The 22,406-nt window shown below is 50.6% G+C and overlaps 2 protein-coding genes across 2 annotated transcripts in view; one reads left to right on the top strand and one right to left on the bottom strand.

Annotated features, from left to right (window-relative positions):
- Positions 1–1,660: 1,660 nt before the first annotated feature.
- The window catches only part of LOC119350282, a 34,025-nt gene continuing 13,279 nt past the window's right edge, over positions 1,661–22,406 (bottom strand). The window contains exons 5-7 of the mRNA XM_037618196.1: positions 3,273–3,921; positions 1,776–1,910; positions 1,661–1,674 (exon numbers count right to left, since the gene is read on the bottom strand). Coding sequence (XP_037474093.1) covers positions 1,661–1,674; positions 1,776–1,910; positions 3,273–3,921 — 798 coding nt within the window. The remainder of the gene's footprint in view (positions 1,675–1,775; positions 1,911–3,272; positions 3,922–22,406) is intronic.
- On the top strand, positions 6,736–9,382 carry LOC119360153 (phenylalanine ammonia-lyase-like). Its single transcript, XM_037625919.1, has 2 exons — positions 6,736–7,248; positions 7,377–9,382. Exons 1-2 carry the CDS (start codon positions 6,854–6,856, stop codon positions 9,121–9,123), a joined length of 2,142 nt encoding a protein of 713 aa, XP_037481816.1. The 5' UTR covers positions 6,736–6,853; the 3' UTR covers positions 9,124–9,382.

The raw sequence follows: 22,406 nt of genomic DNA, 5'->3' as shown, positions 1-22,406 counted from the left end.
ATGTGAACAAGAATCAATGATGGGTATCGCATGGTCAATGTCGCTTTGCACATGGGAGTATTGAAATAAGATATTTGTAGTTCTTACCTGAAATTGCTGAGAGAGAGCTTGAAAACTTCCCACGATATTCTGCTCCATGGATATCTGATGATATATATATGTAGGGATGTCAAGGAAACATGTCTCTTTCTTGGTCCCCTTTCCCAAGTCTCTGGATGTCTCCTTTGGATTTTCTCTACATTCTGATGAGCTGAAGGCTCCATGAACATCTCCCCATAGATGGACTTGTAGAAGATATATGGCTCTTCATTATTCCCTCCTAAATCACCCTATGTCTCTTTTGATTTGTCTCTTCATTCTGATGGGCCAAAGGTTGGCTTTTCATAGTCATATATCACAAATCTATAGTCCTGCACAAAAGCATATCACATCAATTTGGTACAAAGCTTAAATTTCATGCATAGAAACCTTACATTGAATTAAGAAAATAAGGTCATGCAATATGTCAAGTTGTACTTAATTTTTTAAAAACATCAAGGAACTTAAATTTGCATTGGAATGAATTGAAAAGGGTAAGCATAGTCAGTTGTACCTCTCTGGCTTCATGGTCATGTTTCTCATAAATATATTCCTGCTTCCGTGATTTCGTGCCAGTCCAGTATTGGGTTATTAGTCACTCTCACCCATTGTGTAGTCAAGGGTGTGGGGTCGAGGAAGTCAATAGCAAAAAAGAACACAAAAAAGAAGGGACACACAGGGGATATTCTCTCTGCTAGAAAAAAGTATGGCAAACAGGAACACACACAAAAAAGGGCACTCGTACATGGGGATATGATCTGCTAGAATGGGGAAATGGAAAATAAAACATCCTAATCTCTGCTGATCGAAACTACTTTTTGACTACTGGAAGAAAGAAACTACTAATCTCTACTTGGTCCAAACTACTGGAACAGGGAGAACCCCCTTAGATCTCTGCTTAATCCAACCTACTGGTTTGCAAATGTGAAACCTATGCTGATCTCTAGTTTGAGCCTTTGTGAAGAAATCTGCAACTTGAAGCTCTGTTGGGACATACTGGAGATTAATAGTTGATTGTTGGCAATGAGATCGAGTGAAGGAGGCATCCACACCAATGTGTTTGGTCAGCTCATGCCTCACTGGATCATTAGCAATCTGAATGGCAGCAGTATTGTCGCAAAGAAGAGTTGTGGGTGTAGGGCATGGAACACCAAGATCAGCCAATAGCCAACGAAGCCACACAATCTCAGATGTCGTAGTAGAAAGTGCCCGAAGCTCTGCCTCGGCGCTAGAGCGTGACACTGCAGTTTGCTTCTTGGATTTCCATGCAATAAGAGACGTCCCAAGAAATATGCAATAGCCAGTGACAGAGCGACGATCGACTGGGTCACTTGCCCAAGTGGAGTCGGAATAAGCATGAAGCTGCAGCTGACTCGAATGAGCATAGAACAAGCGGCGGGATGCAGTCCCCCTTAAATATCGAAGCACTCGAAGTAGATGGCCATAATGAACTGAGGTAGGAACACTGACAAATTTACTGAGAATATGGATTGCATGAGCAATGTCAGACCTTGTCACTGTAAGATACACCAGACTGCCTACAATGTGACGGTACCGAGAGGGATCCTCAAGAGGAGTGCCATCAGTAGGACGCAACTGCAGATGAATCTCCATGGGTGTCACAGCAGTGCGTGAGTCGGTAATACCCGAGCGAGAAATCAAATCTTGAGTATACTTTTGTTGGGAGATATAGTAACCATCATCTGTGTGCTCGATCTCAATTCCTAGAAAATAACTGAGAGGCCCCAAATCTGACATCTTGAATTGCTCACTCAACTTCTTTTTAACAAAAGCAATATACCCAACATCATCTCCAGTGATCAACATGTCATCTACATAAAGCAGAAGTAATGTACGACCATGCTTAGATGTATGAATGAAGAGTGCAGGGTCATGCTCACTAGGAGAAAAACCAGCGGCTTGAACCACTGAACTGAACCGCTCAAACCAGGCACGAGGGGCTTGCTTGAGCCCATAAAGAGCCTTTCGAAGGTGACAAACATGACCTGGTGGAACCTCAATACCCAGAGGTGGCTGCATATAAACTTCCTCATGCAGATCGCCATGAAGAAAGGCATTCTTCACATCCATTTGAGAAATCTTCCATGACCTATTCGCAGCCACAGCAATCAAAGTGCGAACGGAAGTCATATGAGCAACTGGAGCAAAAGTCTCATCATAATCTCTCCCATGGGACTGTTGAAAACCTCTTGCAACTAGTCGGGCCTTATAGCGTTCAACAGAACCATCTGACTTGGTTTTCACCTTGTACACCCATTTGCAAGTGATAGGGACAGACCCAGGAGGTAATGGTACCAGATCCCATGTACCAGTACACTCTAGGGCTGCAAGCTCATCAGATATCGCCACTTGCCACTCAGGTGACACAACTGCCTCATGGTAAGTGCTAGGCTCATACACTGCCCCTACACAGAAGTCCTCTTTGTATCTGTCAGGAATCTCAAGAGAGGAACGATCACGAAGAGCATACCTTGTTGTCTGGGAGGAATCGCCAGTGCAATGATCAATAGTACTGGCCGGAGGAGAAGAAGACAAGGGAACAGATGATTGTATATCAGATGGAACTCGAGGGCGGCGGCTGTAATGGAAAGGAAGGCTATCTAGAGGTGGAGCTGATGGAAGAAATTTTGGAGTTGGAACTGGCAAAAGGGGAGATGACACATGTGATGAAGGTGGATCTGATGTCAAGACAGATGATGGCTGACCAGAGACAAATTCATCTGAAAAGATTGGTGGAAGAGAAAGAAATGAGGTAGACTCTAAAGTGGTCGAGGATGATGATCTAGTTGAATCGGAATAGAAGAAGGGTTGATCCTCAACAAAAGTGACATCACGAGAAAAGCGAATGCGGCGAGCAGAAGGATCGTAACAACGGTAACCCTTATGCTCAAGACTGTATCCAAGAAAAACACACATAACAGATTGTGCAGTTAGCTTGGTACGCTCACGAGGCGCTAGAAGAACATAGCAAGTACAGCCGAAAACACGAAGATGGTCATACATGGGAGGAGAACCGAACAAAACCTCACCAGGACACTTTCCCTGAAGACGAGAAGAAGGTTGCACATTTATAAGGTAGACAACAGTTGAGATAGCTTCACCCCAGAAATGAATAGGGACAAATGAAGAAATCAAAAGGGTGCGGGCTGTCTCAATAATATGGCGATGCTTACGCTCAGCAACACCATTCTGAGCATGAGCACCAGGACATGAGAGCTGAGGGAGAGTACCCTCAGAAGAGAGAAACTCACGAAAAGCAGTAGATAGATACTCCCCTCCAGAGTCAGAACGAAAAACACGAATAGCACTAGAGAATTGAGCACGGATCATACGCACAAAACCTTGGTATATAGAAATCAATTGAGAACGATGCTTCATAAAATATACCCAAGTATATCGGGAGTGATCATCAACAAATATAACATAATGTTTGTGACCACCTTTGGAAACAAAGGGAGAGGGACCCCATACATCAGAGTGCACTAAATCGAAAGGATGACTAGAATGAGTAGTGCTGGAAGAGTATGGAAGTTGTATTTGTTTCCCTAGCTTACAACCCTTACAGTGGAAACCAACACCTATAGGTACACGACCCAAAACACCCTGTTGAACAAGAGTGGATAAACGAGAACCACATAGGTGACCTAAATGATGGTGCCACTGGGCAAAAGAAAACGACAAAGTGGATCTCCTTGTTGATGCAGCAGACGGAATCACGGAAGCGGTGGAAGCTGAAGGAAGGTGTAAGTAGTCAAGAACGTAGAGGGACGAGGATCCTCTACGGCGATGGCCAGTTCCAATGATCCTCTTGCTCTGACGATCCTGCACATAACAAAAAGAGGGATCAAAACCAACAAAACAGTTCATGTCGGTAATTTGACCAACTGACATAAGATTCATGGACAATTGAGGAACAAAAGATATGGAAGAAACAAAAAATTTTGATGTGGAAAGTGAACCCCGATGAGTGACAGAATAAGGTGTACCATCGGCAGTCTGAACAGAGGCACCATCTTGCGCAGGCTGGCAAGACACAAGCTGTGAGCGATCGGAGGTCACATGAAAAGATGCTCCAGAGTCCAAGACCCAAGGATGTGCAGAAGTAGATGCAGACTGAGTGAGAGCAGACACAGAAGCACTCATTGCAGGCGGCTCGGTGACAGTCGCTGTAGACGGCCTCAAAGACCGAGACTGAGATTTGGTGGCTGCACGACGCTGCAGGTCTCTTCTTGCACGATACTCGTCTAATAGCTCTGGATGAAGCTGGAAGCAATTATCAGGTCAGTGTCCTGTCCTCTTGCAGTGCGAGCAGAAAGCACCTGAAGGTGCAGCCCTAGAAGCACTTGGCCGCTGAGGAAAAGCCAGAACACTGTGTAGAGAAGGTGTTGAAGTGGTAGCAAGGGAATGAAGACGAGTCTCCTCAGCAATCAAGCTAGCAAGTGCCTCTGTCAAGGTAGGAGGAGTTGTACGACTAAGCAACTGAGTGTGAATGTTCTCAAAGTCTTGTTTCAGACCCATCACAAACTGAAAGACAAGAGTCCGATGCTCATATTCTTCCTTGGCCACACACGACTTACATCCAACACTACTCTTCGGAACCATGGAACATAGCTGACCAGTAATGCGAGTAAAAGCCCCATAATATTCTTCGATGGACATGTCTTGCTGCTGCTGAGTGTTGTGTAAATTCTGCAACAGTGAAAAATGGAGAGCACCGCTAGGCTGAATGTACCGCTGCTCAAAATACTTCCACATTTCTTTGGCTGAAGTGTGATGCTCAAGACTCATTCTGAGTGAGGGATGAACACCCAGAACTAAAGCGCCCATGACACGATCATCAATCTTTTGCCAAGATTTCCCAGCTGCATCATCAATAGGACTAGGTGGATCATCAGACAAGTGTGAGACAAAACCTGCTGCCCTTAAGATTGTTTTAGCCAAGAAAGCCCATTCCCTGTAATTTGTACCATCAAGTTTGATGTCTATGGACATTGAACCAGCTCCTAATCCAAAATCATTCTTCGCCATGGCAGCAAGGACCTCTAGCAAAAGGGGGAAAAACTAATCCCAGCAGCCACATCAATGATTGAACAGAGTAGGAGCAAGTTCAGAGGCCAAATTAGCAAAGCACCACAAGGCAACAGCTAACTGGAGAGCAAATCAAGCAATTGAAACCTCTTCAGTTACTGGAGCATAACAGAATTAAGCAGACCAGCTGATAGGGAGCATGTTCCCAATACGTACAGAGCAGCTGCTGCTTGATAGAGGAGGAGCTGCTTGATAGAGCAGCAAACCTCCGATGCGAAGGCAACGGCTTGGCGGAGATGTCGCACCGGCTTGCTGGAAGGCCGGCGATGGCGCAAGAAGCCAACCACAGGTCAGCGGGGAAGACGCACGGGGAGCTACGGGAGAGCAGTTCCCACGAGATGACGATGAATACAGGGGGAACCAAAGTTAAGGACGTTGCTGGACGAAGGATCTCGCCGGAATCACCTCGCTGACGACGGCTCCGTGTGTGGCGGCGGCAGACGGAAGCTAGGGTTCGCTGGCTCTAATACCATGTTCAATATTGTGAAAGATAGACAAAAAGCAGAGTTTCTGTATGGAGAGGAAGAAGCTAGAAGTAGAGGGTTACATGGGCCTGGGCCTTACACGGCTCTGGACTACAGCCTATACATGTGTACACAGGGTGCTCCCTTAACAAAACCTACTGGAACCAACAAATCCCCCCAGATCTACAGTATAAAAGCTGAAAAAAAATCAGGATAATGGAGAAACAAAAGAAAATAAAAACAAACGAAAAAAGGCGCCCCTAAAACCCAGCCCACTTAGAAACCCTCGCTGTCCCCTGACAAAACAAGACACGCCACTTCTCGCGCGAATCTTGAAGCAAAGAAAGATCTGGCGGGAACTTGGCTAAATCAGCGATGAAATATAGACACACATGACTTGGTGTGACCAACGACTTGACCACTCACGCATACCTGGTCCTAATTTTCGGTGGCACGCGGATGACTGACGAGAGGATCGCCGTTGTGTTTTCTAAGAAATCATTTCCACTGAGCAAACTCAAGTCAAGTGGCACTTTATGTTTCACACGGCGGCATACATGCAGCGCGCTGGGACCGAGCACGTGCAAGCTTAAGTTTAAAAAATGGAATAATATATGCGGGCTTCGTCGAGCCACACAAAAAACTAGTGAAACTGTGAAAGCTCTGTTGAATCATTAGCAGATAACAAGTCGTGTTGTCCAGAGCATGCAGAACCCCACTCGCTTTTGGACGAGTCACAGATACTTTGTCAAAGCAAAGACCGTAGCTGTTTTTTATAAGATTTCCTATAGTAGTTTATGCATTGTGGAGGTAGCCAGCACTCTTGTTTGAAACGTTCCAATTATCGACAAAACTGCCGGCCTTCACCATTATATCGAGTGGCTTGGACCAAGTAGCTAGATTCGTTTCTCCTAAGAGCAAACTGGGTTGTTGCATGCATGACTAACACAAGAAAGAATACACCAACCCTGCCTAAGACAAATCCAGCGGTCAAGTCCACACCCACCCACTCGCCCTGCCTAGCTTCGCTGCCTATTTAACCCATCCTCTCCCACCATTCCTCTCCAACAAGAGCCTCCTTCGCCTTCCACTTCAGCGCAAGTCCGTCTACCACTTACAGAGTACATCCTGATCAAGCTTCATCCAGATACACAGACTTTCCAGCTGACAAGTTTCTAGCTTACTTCTCTCGGCATATCTCGATGGAGTGCGAGAACGGGCAGGTCGCTGGCAACGGCAACAGCTTGTGCGTGGCGCAGCCTGCGCGGGCTGACCCGCTGAACTGGGGGAAGGCGGCGGAGGGGCTGTCCGGGAGCCATTTGGACGCCGTGAAGCAGATGGTCGAGGAGTACCGTAGGCCGGTGGTGACCATGGAGGGTGCCAGCCTGACCATCGCCATGGTCGCCGCTGTGGCCGCCGGTAGTGATACCAGGGTGGAGCTCGATGAATCAGCCCGCGGCCGCGTCAAGGAGAGCAGTGACTGGGTCATGAATAGCATGGCCAACGGCACCGACAGCTACGGTGTCACCACCGGCTTCGGTGCCACATCCCACCGGAGGACCAAGGAGGGCGGCGCTCTCCAGAGGGAGCTCATCAGGTACGAATCAGTTAAACTATGCCACCAACAAATTAGATATTTCAGTTGTTGATCCTCCTGTACTCCTTTGGGTTTTTTTTTCTGTGATCCCGAAGCCTTATTTTCTTGTGCACTTCTTGTTTGTTCAGATTCCTTAATGCCGGAGCCTTCGGCACAGGTGGCCGGGAACATGTTCTGCCTGCCGCAGCAACAAGGGCGGCGATGCTCGTCCGTGTCAACACTCTGCTCCAGGGGTACTCCGGCATCCGCTTTGAGATCCTCGAGACGGTTGCTGCGCTTCTCAACGCCAACGTGACACCATGCCTGCCGCTCCGGGGCACGATCACCGCCTCCGGCGACCTCGTTCCGCTTTCCTATATCGCGGGCCTGGTGACCGGTCGGGCAAACTCCGTGGCCACTGCCCCAGACGGCAGCAAGGTTAACGCGGCGGAGGCGTTCAAGATCGCCGGCATCCAGCATGGCTTCTTTGAGCTGCAGCCCAAGGAAGGGCTTGCCATGGTGAACGGCACAGCAGTGGGCTCCGGGCTTGCGTCCATGGTGCTTTTCGAGGCTAACATCCTGAGCCTCCTTGCCGAGGTTCTATCAGCTGTCTTCTGCGAGGTCATGAACGGCAAGCCAGAGTACACTGACCACTTGACCCACAAGCTGAAGCACCACCCTGGGCAGATCGAGGCCGCCGCCATCATGGAGCACATCCTCGAAGGAAGCTCCTACATGGCACTCGCAAAGAAGCTCGGCGAGCTTGACCCGTTGATGAAGCCAAAGCAAGATAGGTATGCGCTTCGCACATCACCACAGTGGCTTGGCCCCCAGATTGAGGTCATTCGTGCTGCAACCAAGTCGATCGAGCGAGAGATCAACTCCGTCAATGACAACCCACTCATCGACGTCTCCCGTGGCAAGGCCATCCACGGTGGAAACTTCCAGGGCACACCTATCGGCGTGTCCATGGACAACACAAGGCTCGCCATTGCTGCGATCGGCAAGCTCATGTTTGCCCAATTCTCGGAGCTGGTGAACGACCTCTACAACAACGGTTTGCCTTCCAACCTCTCCGGCGGGCGCAATCCGAGTTTGGACTATGGCTTCAAGGGAGCTGAGATTGCCATGGCCTCATACTGCTCTGAGCTCCAGTTCTTAGGCAATCCGGTGACCAACCATGTCCAGAGCGCCGAGCAACACAATCAAGATGTCAACTCTCTTGGTCTCATCTCCTCCAGGAAGACCGCCGAGGCCATTGACGTACTCAAGCTCATGTCCTCCACATTCATGGTCGCCTTGTGCCAGGCCATCGACCTCCGCCATCTCGAGGAGAATGTTAAGGATGCCGTCAAGAGCTGTGTGAAGATGACGGCCAGGAAGACATTGAGCACCACCAACAATGGGCACCTCCACAATGCGCGATTCTGCGAGAAGGACCTGCTGCTCACGATTGACCGTGAGGCGGTATTCGCGTATGCAGACAACCCTTGCAGCGCCAACTACCCACTGATGCAGAAGATGCGTGCGGTTCTCGTGGAGCACGCCTTGGCCAATGGTGAGGCCGAGCACGACATGGAGACATCTGTCTTTGCCAAGCTTGCCGCATTCGAGCAGGAGCTCCGTGCAGTGCTACCAAAGGAGGTTGAGGCTGCCTGGTCCTCCGTGGAGAACGGCACCGCCACACAGCATAACCGTATCACTGAATGCCGGTCATACCCGCTCTACAGGTTCGTGCGCAAGGAGCTTGGGACTGAGTACTTGACTGGGGAGAAGACACGGTCTCCTGGGGAAGAGGTGGACAAGGTGTTTGTCGCCATGAACCAGGGCAAGCACATCGACGCGCTGCTGGAGTGCCTAAAAGAGTGGAACGGTGAGCCCTTGCCTCTCTGCTGAACAGAGGATCAAGAAACTGAAGAGAAGACTGTGTGCAGAAGGCTCTGTATCTTCTTAGCTGATAAGTGATAATATTTTTCAATTGTATTTTCTTAAGAATCGATGTTTTGTGGAATGGAACATTCTTTCAGAGCTGCCATGTTGTTGCCAAAAATTGCAACTGCATAACTTGTACAACTTCTATGATGTAAGTTATAGAAGGGTACTGTGTATGATAATATTTGTGATAAATGTATTGGTCTTTTTTTACAACAGTTGTCTGGTGGAGATCCACACCGAACATGATTAATATGATGTGATGCCTTCTATTAATTCTTTCTGTTGACCAATTACAGTATGACATGTAATGGAAGCAGGATTGTAAAGGGTTTGGTTTGGTTTTACTGCTCAGATGCAGATGACTTGTCTCTCTCTATTCCTGAATGGTCATAAGTCTAAACGGATATAGCATCGGGCTCCTTTTTCTTTTCCGTTTTGTGAACCTTGTGAGAAATCGCAAATTCTATTATAAGAGATCTTTCACGTTATCCTTGAATGAAACCGGCCAAATGTACTTAAATCCAAATAATCTATCCCACTTACGCTAATTAGAAAAATAATCTTATCCCTGTTTTGATGTTTTCCCAAGATTATCACATGCTCCATGCATGTGAGTGTTGTACATGTGAACAGCAATCAATGATGGGTATGCTATGGTCAAAGTTGCTTTGCACATGGGAGTATTGAAACAACATATTTGTAATTCTTACCTCAAATTGCTAATGATATGCGGAATGTCGAAATATAGCTCTTCCTTGGTCCCCTTTCCCAATTCTCTGGATATCTCCTTTGGATTTTCTCTCCATTCTGATGAGCCAAAGGCTCCATGAACACCTCACCATAGGTGGACCTGTCCAAGATATATGGCTCTTCCTTAGTTCCCTCCCAAACCGCTTAAATCAGATATACTCGCAATCCCCGTACGCAAACATACCTCATAAGAATGGTGGCACTCAGAGACATCCAGAAGATTAAGCCAGTACACAATCGCATTTATTTTATATAATATTGCATTTATTTTATATAATTTATGTAGTTGCATTACAAAAGAGTACACTAATTAGCGATGGACTCATGATTCAGGTATGGTTATGGGAGAAGTTTAGGTTTGACCACATCAACCCCACCATTGACTACATTGGGCAGGAGCAACCACTCTAATTATTCCCATAGTAAGATGTATATATCAATATGAACGCCGGTGGTTCCTCAGTTGGGGCTACAGGGCAAGGAAGTGCTGGTGCTTTAGCAAGGGGCTATAATGGTGTGCCCTTGCTGTCTACCTGGAGAAAGATAAGCCCGTGTTCTGAGGCAGAGGATACAAGCTGTCGATGTGATGGTTGATTGGCCTCCTTCAGTTATCTGAAGTTTGCAGGGTGGCCGTCTGTGGCTGAAACGGACTGCATGTCTGTCAAGGAGGTGCTGTTAAAGAATTCAGAGAACGGGCTAACAGAGGGAGTGATGGAGATTTTTCTGGAATGCCGGCTGCATGTGTAAGATCATAAGAGAGAGCAATGGAGCTGCCCACCAGCTTGCAAATTATGCTACAACAGACGAGGAAGCGGCTCTTGTGGCTAATGTGCCAAGAGTAGTTTTGTTTCCCCTTTGATTTTGTAAGGATTGTAAATTTGTAAATGACATTTTTTATATAAATATAACGTCTCTTTAACAATAAAAATGATGTATATGAATATGTTAAACTTCAGTTACAACCGGCTACATGAGAATCGCCTATGGTCTATTGTCGTCAGTATCATAAGTAACAGCAGTTTCTGAATGAGTTGCAAAACATTTGATTGCTCAATTCCCAATTGCCCTCTGTGTACAGTACTACCCCCAATGTGTGGCGACTGGCGACTAGGCAAAGAAATCAGACACAAGACCACCACATCCCCATAGCTACATCACTGAACAAAATCTGAGAATTTTTCAGGGGCGAAGAATTTTTCAGATGTGAAGGCTTACAAGCTATCGATGTGATGATTGATTGGCCTCCTTCAGTTATCTGAAGTTTGCAGGGTGGCCAGCTGTGGCTGAAACGGTCTGCACGAAGAGTAGGAGGTGCTGTCAAAGAATTCAGAGAAAAGACTGACAGAGGGAGTGACGGAGGTTTTTCACGGTATGCAGGCTGCCAATTTAGAGTTCATTGTCATGCTGTTGAACTCAATAACTAGAATAGTTTTCCCCTTTGATTTGTAAGTAGTATATAATATAAGCTCTCTTTCACTATCAAAATGATGTATATCAATATGTTAAACTTCAATTAGAACCGACAACATCAGAATCACCTATAGCGTATTGTCTTCGGTATCCAGCCGTATGGCTTAAGTGTTGTGTTCAACAGCATGAAAATGAATTCAAAAGGAGCATAAGTAACACTAGTTTCTGTATGAGTGCAAAACATTTGATTGTTCAATTCCCAATTGCCCTCCTGTACAGTACCACCCCCAATGTGTGGCCACTGGCAAAGAGATCAGACATAAGACCACCACATCCCCATAGCGAAACAAAAGCTGGGTATTGTTCAGGGCCAAAGGCTGCACTTGTTCAGGGGCAGATGATGGTCGATAAGCTTCAGATTGATAGACTGAGAAGACTAGCAGAGTTAGGGTAAGGGCCAGCGTGCTCACCTCGAGCTGAGACTGGCTGGTGCCAGCGGCGGGGGGATTCGGCAGCCTGCTTCCGGCCATTCACGCACCTACAGCGGCGTCATCTCTACCAGCACCAGCGGCACCGGATCGCCACCGACGGCCGCCGACAAGCCGTCGGCGAGCGCCGGTGTTCGTATCTCTCTGTTTTTTATCGGCTGCAGCAGCGTCCGAGCCGAGGAGACCTTTAAGTTTGGGCCAACATCTCGGCCTCTTAACTCGTTCGCATGGGCTAGCCCAAGTACGACTGCAGCGCTGAGACAATAGGCCCACGGCTGCTCGGTCTTTCCCTTCTCTCTTGAAGACCTCTTTTTTAAAAAAAAAGAATGGCATCATGACGGTTTATATTTCATGCGGGAATACGGATACATCATTTGCTACATCAATTAGGAAATTCAGAGGCTTGGATTGCCAAACAATAGTCCTCGGCACTTCTGATCTACTAGCTAATACATCAGCCGTCATAGTGGCCTCCCTAGGGCAATGGATAAAACTAATCAAATTGAAAGATCTGCATAAGAAGGTACGCACTCTTCAAAAAAAAAAATCTAGCTAATATAGACAGAAGACCTCTTAACTCATGTAAAAAAAGGGCCACTGCTAGGCGTCATCCAACTGACGCGGGACAAAAAATCAACCGCCTCGTGGACCGTTGGGTCAGGCGTTGTATGGCCATTGGATCAGACCAGTCATTTGCATCTCAAGCAACTACTCCCGCATGCACCCTGCATCGACAAAAGAAAGAAATAGAATACCCCGTCGAGGAACGAAAAAGATAGCACCCCGCAACACTTTTTGGTGCCACCGTTGAGCACCATCATAGCACCGCTGCCACGCTCTACAGCACCAAAACTGGCGCGGCCGGTGGTGCTCCATCGCAGCACCGGTGGCCCATTGCAGCTCTGGCCATGCTCTATTGCAGCCGCGACACCGGCATGCGGTGCTCCAACACAGCACCGATGGCCCGTCGCAGCTTCGGCCATGCTCCATTCCAATTGGGACACCAGCATGGGGTGCTCCAACACAATGTGCGCGGCCCTTTCCAGCTCCGGCGATGCTTCATTGCATTCACGACATCAGCGCGGTGGTGCTCCATCGCAGCACCGGCACCCCGTCGCAGCTTCAGGAGTGTTGCATAGCAGCACCGACATCATCGACGAGTGCTGCATCACAACATCTAATGCCCCTTGCAGCGGCGTGAGTGCTGCATCACAGCGTTGGTAGCATCGATGGGGGTTGCGTCGCCGGCAGCCACCGTGGACCCCGCGTCGCAACCCTGCGGCCACCGAGGACCGCCATCGCAGCGTCGACTTCATCGATGAATGCTGCAACGCAACAACGGCCGCGTGGAGCTTGGGCAACACTGTGTTGGAGCTTGTGAATCAGCCCGTTGCAAGCGCCGCAGCCATCGATGACCACCACATCGTAGCACCAGCGTCACCGACGAGCACTACAACGCATCACTGGGCACGTGGAACTTGGGCAGCAGAGCATTGGAGCTTGTGAGACGGCATCACTTAGAGCTTATGAGGCAGCAGAACAGCGGCGCTTAGAGTGTGTCCATGGCCATGGTGGAGAGAGCTGTAGGAGAGAGAGGTGCAGAGCAGAACAAAAGGGGATCGAGTTTGGTGGAAAATTAGTGGATCTGGTGACGCTTCTCGAGATGAGAGGATAAAGCTATGTAGTGGGAGGGTACTGGGACACGTGCCATGCGGAGAGGGCGGTTTATAGGAGTGTGTCATCAGTCGGCTGAAAAGAATAGTTGTCAGAAAAGACCTCTTAGGCCTCATTCGGTTCATAGGGTAGAAAAATCATAGGAATAGAAAAGTCATACGAAATGAGATGACATGTATCTCAAATCCGATGACTAAAAATAGGAAAGAAGATACCATTTGCTTCATATCATAGGATTTTTTTCATTGAGTTTAGGCTAATATTTATTTCCGTGTGAAATGTGGAGGATAGAAAGAATTCCTCCACATCAAAGGGCTCTGAAGGAATTTTTCTATAGAAACCCTATAATTCCTAAATAATTCCTGCAACCCGGAGGAAGCCTAAACTTGTTGTGCGGTTGATTGTGAGAGCCCCGGGCGAGTCCATGTCTCACTTTAAGCGAGACAGAAGACCGCGTCGCCTGCAGCGAGCTGGCCAAGTAACCACGTCGCCTCATCACACTGACATCGCGTGCGTGTTTTTTTACATTTGTTTATATTTTAAAAATACTAAATAGATGTACTACGAAAAACATAGTTATTTTCTCTAAAGTGCTCATCACACATATAAAAAAGTAAATGTAGTGTAAAAAAATATGCACTCATTTATAAAATCTTTCTACCATTCAAAAATTTGTATGTGACCTTTCTAAAATATTCACACGGTCCACAATAACGTACGAGGTTTAAAAAAATTATACATTGTAGAAAAATAGTTCATGTGATTCAAAAAGTGTCATGTATCATTCAAAAAAAGGAATGTTACCATTAGAAAAATGTTTGCGTGTTCCAAACCAAACGTTTGTGACATTTTAAGAAAATTTGTGTATGCAGTGCAAAAAATTGTTTGCATTGTTTTAAAACAATGTTTCAACGTGTATTTGAAAAGAACATTTGAAAATATGTTTGTATTTCCAAAATTATATAAAAATGTTTTAGATGTATACGAAAAATGTACTATGTCTATGAAAAAAAGCAGTCATCAAAACATAACTTTGATCCTAGTTTGAAAGGAAAAAATCATGGTTGGCAGGTTTAATTCTAGCTGCCGGAATCTGAACTAACGATCTTCACTAACTCCTCTCCACTGAGTCTAGTTGGTAAAGATTTGATCTAACCTATTTGCATCTTCATAGTGATCTTGGACTTGTACCTAGGTACGATTTTTTTTCTACTATGTTTTGTTTTCCAACACAACTTAGTATGCTTTTCTAGTTTAGAACCAATACAAAGTTCTTTATTCAACAATTTGAAGGAAAAAGCACAAACACCTTTGAGAAAGTAGAGATGGTTGCTGGCTTGCAACCATAAACAAGCTATACTTGCTTGATTTGCCACAACCGTTGAACTAGTCCTGCAATCTTTGTTCACGTGTCTCACTAACTCACCAAGGTGAATATCGGCGGTTGAATCTTGAGCATTGTGCACCTTTTTTTAGGAATATTGCCATTGATTCATTCATCACAAGTCGTGATACAACGCACATACATGGAATCGCTAAGAAAGGGACAAGGAAGATACGAGCCCAAGAACATATGAAGAAAATCCGCCCAAAAAAGTAGAAAACACAAGAATGTCTCAAGGAAGTACCAATGCCTGATTGGGCTTTATCAGCTGGTTGATAGGCCCACCGTTGGCGGAGCCGAGCTTGCTCTGGCGCGCGTCGACCGAGGACATCCCTGTACTCCTCGCATCCCGGAACAGCTACTTGTCATCGACATCGTCGAGGAACAATCCAGGAACCATCATCCATTCCACGGATCACCATCCCAGTTTTTGGACACTATAATCTTCCCACGCAAATGGATGGTGCCGCCTGGGGCAACCACCACAAAGGCACAAACCCATCAGAGGACACCAGATCTGCTATACCAAAGGAACAACCGAAGATAATCTCCCACGATTCCTTCAACCTCACCACCATGACTCCGCCAAGATGGAGCCAGGACTGGGAAATATTTTTTCCAACTGTTGAGGTCGCTGCCATCCAAACGACGGCGAGGGAAACACATGTCCGCACTCTAACTACACTACCGGGGTGAAGAACCGGGATCCCACCCCTACCCTTCACAGGAGCAGCGGAGGGTGAGAGAGCCTATTGTTGGGAGAAGGAAAGAGATAGGATTCAGCACACATCCATTATGCTCAAGGCTGGGTGATATATACAGGTTGCTGGACTCAGCCGAGCGAGATCGTGGGTATGCCACTACCACTAGACGTGTAGCACTACTCAAACAACTGCTGCACGATCATGGCTATACCGTATGGCGTACTATACAGGGCACATACGGTATAGAACTACCTAGTCTAACACCCCCCGCAGTCGTGACGTCGACTCCGGCGACGCAAAGACTGGACCGGAATTCAGAAAAAACTTCCGATGGCAGCCCTTTGGTCATGATGTCTGCGAGCTGCTGGCGAGTCGGGATGTGAAGAACACGAAATTCGCCGAGCGCCACACGTTCGCGAACGAAGAGAATGTCGAGCTCGGCATGCTTCGTACGACGGTGGTGCACAGGGTTGGCCGACAGGTACACGGCGGAGACGTTGTCGCAGTAGACGAGCGTGGCCTTGTCGACGGGAGAGAAGAGCTCGCCAAGTAGTTGTCGGAGCCAGACACACTCGGCGACGGCGTTCGCGACGCCGCGGTACTCAGCCTCGGCGCTGGAGCGGGAGACGACGGCCTGGCATTTGGACGACCAGGAGACGAGCGCGTCGCCGATGTAGATGCAGAAGCCGGAGGTCGAGCGGCGAGTGTCGGGGCAGCCAGCCCAGTCAGCGTCCATGAACGCACGCAGGTCCAAAGTGCGCGAGGCGCGAAGGTGAAGTCCGAGAGCAGGCGTGCCGCGCACGTACCGGAGCACACGCTTGATCAACCCGAGATGGCACTCACGGGGATCGTGCATGTGTAAGAAGATCTGCTGAACGGCGTAGGCGATCTCTGGGCGTGTGATGGTCAGGTACTGCAGAGCATCGGCGATGCTGCGGTAGGCGGAGGGATCAGCGACGCGCGGCCCGTCAGCTGTAGGTAGCTTGCTCTTCGTATCGATCGGCGTGGGCGACGGACGACATGTGTCCATGCCGACGCGGTCGAGGATGCCAGCGGCGTACTGCTGCTGACAGAGGAAGAAGCCTGCCGAAGTGCGTGTGACACGGATGCTGAGGAAGAAGTGGAGAGGACCAAGGTCCTTCATGGCGAACTCCGCAGTAAGCTGGGCGACGACATGGCGAAGGGCAGCTGGTGATGATGCTGTGAGCACGATGTCGTCGACGTAGAGAAGGAGGAGCGCAGTGTCGCAGCTGTGGCGGCGGGTGAAGAGCGATGAGTCGGAGCGCGTGGCGTCGAACCCGATGGACTTGAGGAAGCCGGCAAATCGAAGGAACCACGCGCGTGGCGCCTGCTTCAAGCCATAGAGTGACTTGGAAAGGCGACAGACGTGGTGGGGCTTGCCGGCGTCGACAAAGCCGGCTGGCTGGAGGCAGAAAACCTCCTCGTCCAACGTCCCATGGAGGAAGGCATTGGACACATCAAGTTGGTGAACTGGCCAGTTGCGCGAGGCTGCCAGGGTGAGCACGGTGTGGATGGTGGCAGGTTTGACCACCGGTGAGAAGGTCTCGCCGTAGTCCACGCCGGCGCGCTGCCGGAACCCGCGCACGACCCACCATGCCTTGTAGCGCTCGAGGGAGCCGTCGGCATTGTGCTTGTGCTTGAACACCCATTTGCCGGTGATGAGGTTGGCGCCGGGAGGACGAGGCACCAGCTCCCACGTGCGATTGCGCACGAGAGCGTCATATTCCTCGCGCATGGTGGGGAGCCAGTTGGGGTCGCGGATGGCAACACGCACCGAAGAGGGGACCGGCGAGATGACGCCGGGCATGCCGGTGGTGGCGGCGAGACCGTCGTGGTAGCGCGGGTTCGGACGAAAGACCCCAGTCTGGGCGCGCGTAACCATCCGTCTGGGAGCAGCCGGCGGGGCGGCCGGAGGTACGGGTGGAGGCGAGGTAGGCGACGAGGAGCCCGCCAGGGTGGCAGACGAAACACCCGTGGTGGAGGAGCTCGCGTCCGAGCCATTGATCGTCAGATCAGCGACTGCATGTGTCTGTAGGGTGGAGATGTTGGACAGAGAAGGCGCGGAGCCGCTCGATGATGATCCGGCGGCAGAGCTTGAACACGCGGTGCGCGTGCATGGGGTACCGTCTGACCGCAATCCAGGAACCACGTTGGAGGTGGAACATGGCGCGCGATCACAGAGGCACCGCGCGATCATGGGGACCTGCAAGACTGGGGGAGCAAGAGCAGGTCGTGGTGGAGCGGCGGGGTTAGCCACGGGCTGTGAGGCGAAGGGGAAAACTGACTCATGGAACTGTACATGACGGGAAGTGATCACGGCGGGAGGTGGGGTCGAAGCACCGGTAGCCACGGTGATCTGACGGCTACCCGAGGAAGATGCACGTAGTGGATCGATGATCTAGTTTGTGCTTGGCTGTGGAGGTGAGGTTTGGGTAACACAGGCAGCCGAATACACGAAGACGTGAGTAGTCAGGGGCAGCACCAAGAAGGAGCTCATGAGGTGTGCTCGGTGTGCTAGCATGGCACGGCCGACAGTTAATGAGATAAGTGGCCGTGTTAAGGGCCTCAGCCCAGAACCGAGAAGGCATGGATGCATGAAATAACAGGGCACGCACGCTGTCATTGAGTGTTCGTAGAATGCACTCGGCCTTTCCATTCTGTTGGCTAGTGTATGTGCAGGAGAGGCGAAGGTGGGTGCCATGACGTGCTAGAAGGGTGCGGACAGCAGCGCTGTCAAACTCACACCCGTTGTCAGTTTGGAGTGAGAAAACAGGAAGTTGAAACTGTGTCTTGACATAGGCATAGAAATCGAGCAAGACAGGGAGCACTTCCGACTTGTGTTTGAGAGGGAACGTCCAAACGTAATGGGTGTAGTCATCAAGCACAACCAAATAAAATTGATAGCCAGAGATGCTTACAATGGGAGATGTCCATACATCAAGATGCAAAACATGGAAAGGAAACATGCTAATGCTGGTAGAACTGCTAAAAGGTAGACGTGTGTTCTTGCCCAAACGACAGGCATGACATGAGTGCGGTGCAGACTTGCTGAAACCAAGGTGATCGACAGCCAAGCGAAGCGATGCATGTCCGAGCCGCTGGTGCCACAGGGTGGAGTCGGCGAGGCCGGCAAAGACGGAGCGAGAGGGGAGCGTCGGGCGGCCAACCGAGTAGAGATCACCGTCAGAGTCACATCAGAGGATCACCGCCCTGGTTTGAAGGTCCTTTACAGAGAAGCCAAATGCGTCAAATTCTACAGAAATAGGGTTATCACGACAAATTTGGCGAACAGAGAGCAAGTTTGTAATGAGAGAGGGGGAGACCAGGACGTTGCAGAGTCGAACAAGAGACGTGCCCTCGATGAGAGCACCATCACTGACATGGGTGATGGGTGGATGCGCCCCACTGCCAACTATGATGTGAGAAGGAGAATGGCAGGGTCGAAGGGAGTGGAGATTACCAGGCGATGAAGACATGTGGGATGAGGCCCCGGAGTCTAGGTACCACTCCGAGGCAGTGCCGGACGACGAAGGCCCGGCCGTGGCGCTGTGAAGCGCGGCCTGCAGCGACTGCATGTCCCATGGCTGCGGCGGCGGGTCGGTGGAGGAGCTGGCGCCCGGAGAGCCGTAGCCAGGGAACGGGGCACCGTACCCAGGAGGGAGACCACCTGGAGCGCCGTAGCCGGAGCCGTACGGTGCGGGAGCCGCGAACATGGCCTGTTGATGAGGTGTGCCAGGACGAGGCCCGAGGACGCTGGTGCCCGGGGCGCGCCAGGGCATGGGCCAGGCTTGGACGAGACCCGTCCAGGAGTTGGCGCCGGGAGCAGGCGCGGGGTAGGCGGGTGGGGGCGATGGTGGTGTAGAGGCGCCGCCGTTGCCGCGCCCACGACGACGCTGGCCACGGCCGCGCCCTCTAAGGTGTCGGAGGCGGGTGCTGGCGTAGGAGGCGCTGGAGTCGAAGGAGAGCCGCGCCCAGCGAAGAGAGCATGCGCGGACTACTGGCGAGCCGCCTGCTCAGCACGGTGCTCCTCCAACAGGAGGAAGGAGCACACCTGGAGGAACGACGGGAGCGGGACCTGGGAGGTGATGTGCGGGATGACGGAATTATACTGGCCGTTGAGTCCGCGGAGAAGATGGAAAACCTGCTGGGAGTCAGTCACGGACTTCCCCAGGTCACGAAGCTGATTGGCGAATGTCTTGAGCCGAGTGCAGTACCGCATCACCGTCATGCCCCCCTGGACAACGGCGTGGTATTCGGCGTCGATGTACACGGCGCGCGCCAGCCGGTTGTTGCGGAAGAGCTCGTCGACGGCAAGCCACACGGTGAGAGCCGTGTCCTCCGGCTGCATGACCGCAGCAAGCAGCTCAGGCGAATTGGTGGTGTACAGCCAATGGACGACAGTGTGGTCCGCCATCTGCCACTCGGGGTCGTCGTGGCGAGGAACCACCTCGGGGTCGACGTGGGCACGAAGGCCGAACATGCCGATCACCGTGTCGAAGTGGCGTCGCCACTGGGAGTGGTTGCCGGCGAGGAGGTCGAGCACGACGGGGATGTGGCGACGGATGTCGACGGTCTGGAGGATAGCAGAGGGAATGGATGGGGTTGGGGCGGCCGGCGCGACCGTCGCAGCCGGCACAGCGGGGGCGGCAGGGGCGACCTGCTAGAAAGGTTCGGCAGCGAGGGTGCCGGCTGCGTCGTCGAGAACGCCAGCTGCGCCATCGACGGAGGAACGGGGAGAGAGGACGGGGTTGCCGTCCATGGAGGGAGCGGAAGCAGGATCAACGGGCGGCGCAAAAAGGTTGCGCAGGCCGTTGGCGTCTGATGCCATATTGGGAGAAGGAAAGAGATAGAATTCAGCACACATCTATTATGCTCAAGGCTGGGTGATATATACATGTTGCTGGACTCAACCGAGCGGGATCGTGGGTATGCCACTACCACTAGACGTGCAGCACTACTCAAACAACTGCTGCACGATCATGGCTATACCGTATGGCGTACTATACAGGGCACATACGGTATAGAACTACCTAGTCTAACACCTATGGCGTCGCTGGCGGAGAAAACATTTTTTTTCGAAACGGAGGCAAAAGTTTTGCCTCATCGATTAATTAAGAAGAAGAGAATTGCCCAGTTAATTTAAGGAAAACCGGGCGAAAACCTACACAAATAGAGCACGGACTAACTACTCACATGGCAAGAAATCCCCCAACCACACAGTCGGCCCTTGCCAAACTCTCCGAATGCATAGCATCCACAAACCCTGACACTACTACTACGCCAAGTGAATCCCAACAAGAACACCACAACACAAGACATCATGCACCTCCCAATCCAAGAGGACAAGCCGAGAGACCGAAGATCATCCATCAAGCAACCAGAGACGCCTTGCCTATGACGTCACTCTTGCCTTTGCCCATCTTCTTTTGTTTGCCCCTTATTGGCGTTCCTGTCAGGAGGCAAGCAATCGCCCTGCCCAAACCAGGTCTAGCAACCTCCACGCTAGCGAGCAAGTCACAAAGTTCCTTCACGAAGAGAGCATTTGAATTTGGAGTTGGAGTAGGTGCCAACACACTTGGCTCAATGGCCATGTCACTCACGGGCATCACCTGCTCAATGGTCGCAGATGAGGGAAGGGCAACAACATCTGGAACTCCGCGCTCGATGACTAACGCCTGACGCCCAATGGACTTGGGTGAGCAAGAGATCGCACCGTCCAAATCACTACTCTCCTCAGCATCAACTATCTGGCTCGACTCCAGGGGTGATGTTGGTGGCAAAGCCACACTCGAGATCTTGGGAGGGTCTACCTGCAGTTGCTCGACACACAAAGGCAAAACCGGGCCCCCACACAACTCCCGAAGCTCGGGCATGATCTGTAACACCGGAGTCACAACCACATCATTGTCAAGTCCCTCAGAGGCTAATGGCGGTGAGCTGGCCCTAGCTCAAGGGGAGAAACGACCATGAAGCTCGTCTCCCTTCTCAGCGTCAAAGCTGCCATCGGGCACAACCAAAGGGTGCAACACATGAGTAGTCTGCAACACAGGCGGCGTCAGGGAGAGCCCGCCCAATGCAGCCTCAGCTTGCTCCATGAAGCTCTCCATCCGCAACATCCAACCTTTCATAGACTCAATGGCATCGCGCAAAGGCTGGACCATTTTCTCAAGCTGAAAGGAAGCCATACCAAGGAGCTCAGAGCGCAGCAGCTCGGCCTGCCTCTCCAAAGTGGGCCGCATCGAGGTATCCGTCGGGGCCATTGAGCCAGCAGGAGCAGAAACGATCGATGCCCAAGAATCACGACAAAATATCATCGAGAGGGGCGGGGCTTCTTTCTGGACCTTGTATGGAGATGGAGCTTGTTGGTGCTCGATGGGGAGGCGGGGCAATGGCGACACAGTAGCTCTTCCCAAGGAGCTAAGGGGACGCCATGCATTGCGGCACTCATGCGCTCGATGACCGTTCTCAAGGCATCGATAACATCTAAAAGGATCTCGACAATCCGCTGCACGGTGTCCAGGAAAGAGACATCTGCAACATCTACCATGAAGACAAGCAGGGATGGGACGGGGAGCCAAAGCAGGGGCTTGTGACGCCTGGTGTTGCACATCGTGCCGCGGGAGCACCTTCTGCCAACCTCCGCATGTATCCGCTTCACACGCCACGTCCTGCCGAGCAGCCGAAACCGAGGATTTGGTAGCCGGTGGTGGCGTCCGTTGGGCGAGCTCATCATCATCGTCGTCGTCTTCTTCGCCGTCAGTAAGGGAGCTCCACGAAAAAGGTAGCTCTGAGTCAAGACCCGTCACAGTATGG

The sequence above is a fragment of the Triticum dicoccoides genome, chromosome 1A, assembly GCF_002162155.2.
Source record: "Triticum dicoccoides isolate Atlit2015 ecotype Zavitan chromosome 1A, WEW_v2.0, whole genome shotgun sequence".
Lineage (NCBI taxonomy): Eukaryota > Viridiplantae > Streptophyta > Magnoliopsida > Poales > Poaceae > Triticum > Triticum dicoccoides.
This window is presented reverse-complemented; position numbering and strand designations above follow the sequence as displayed.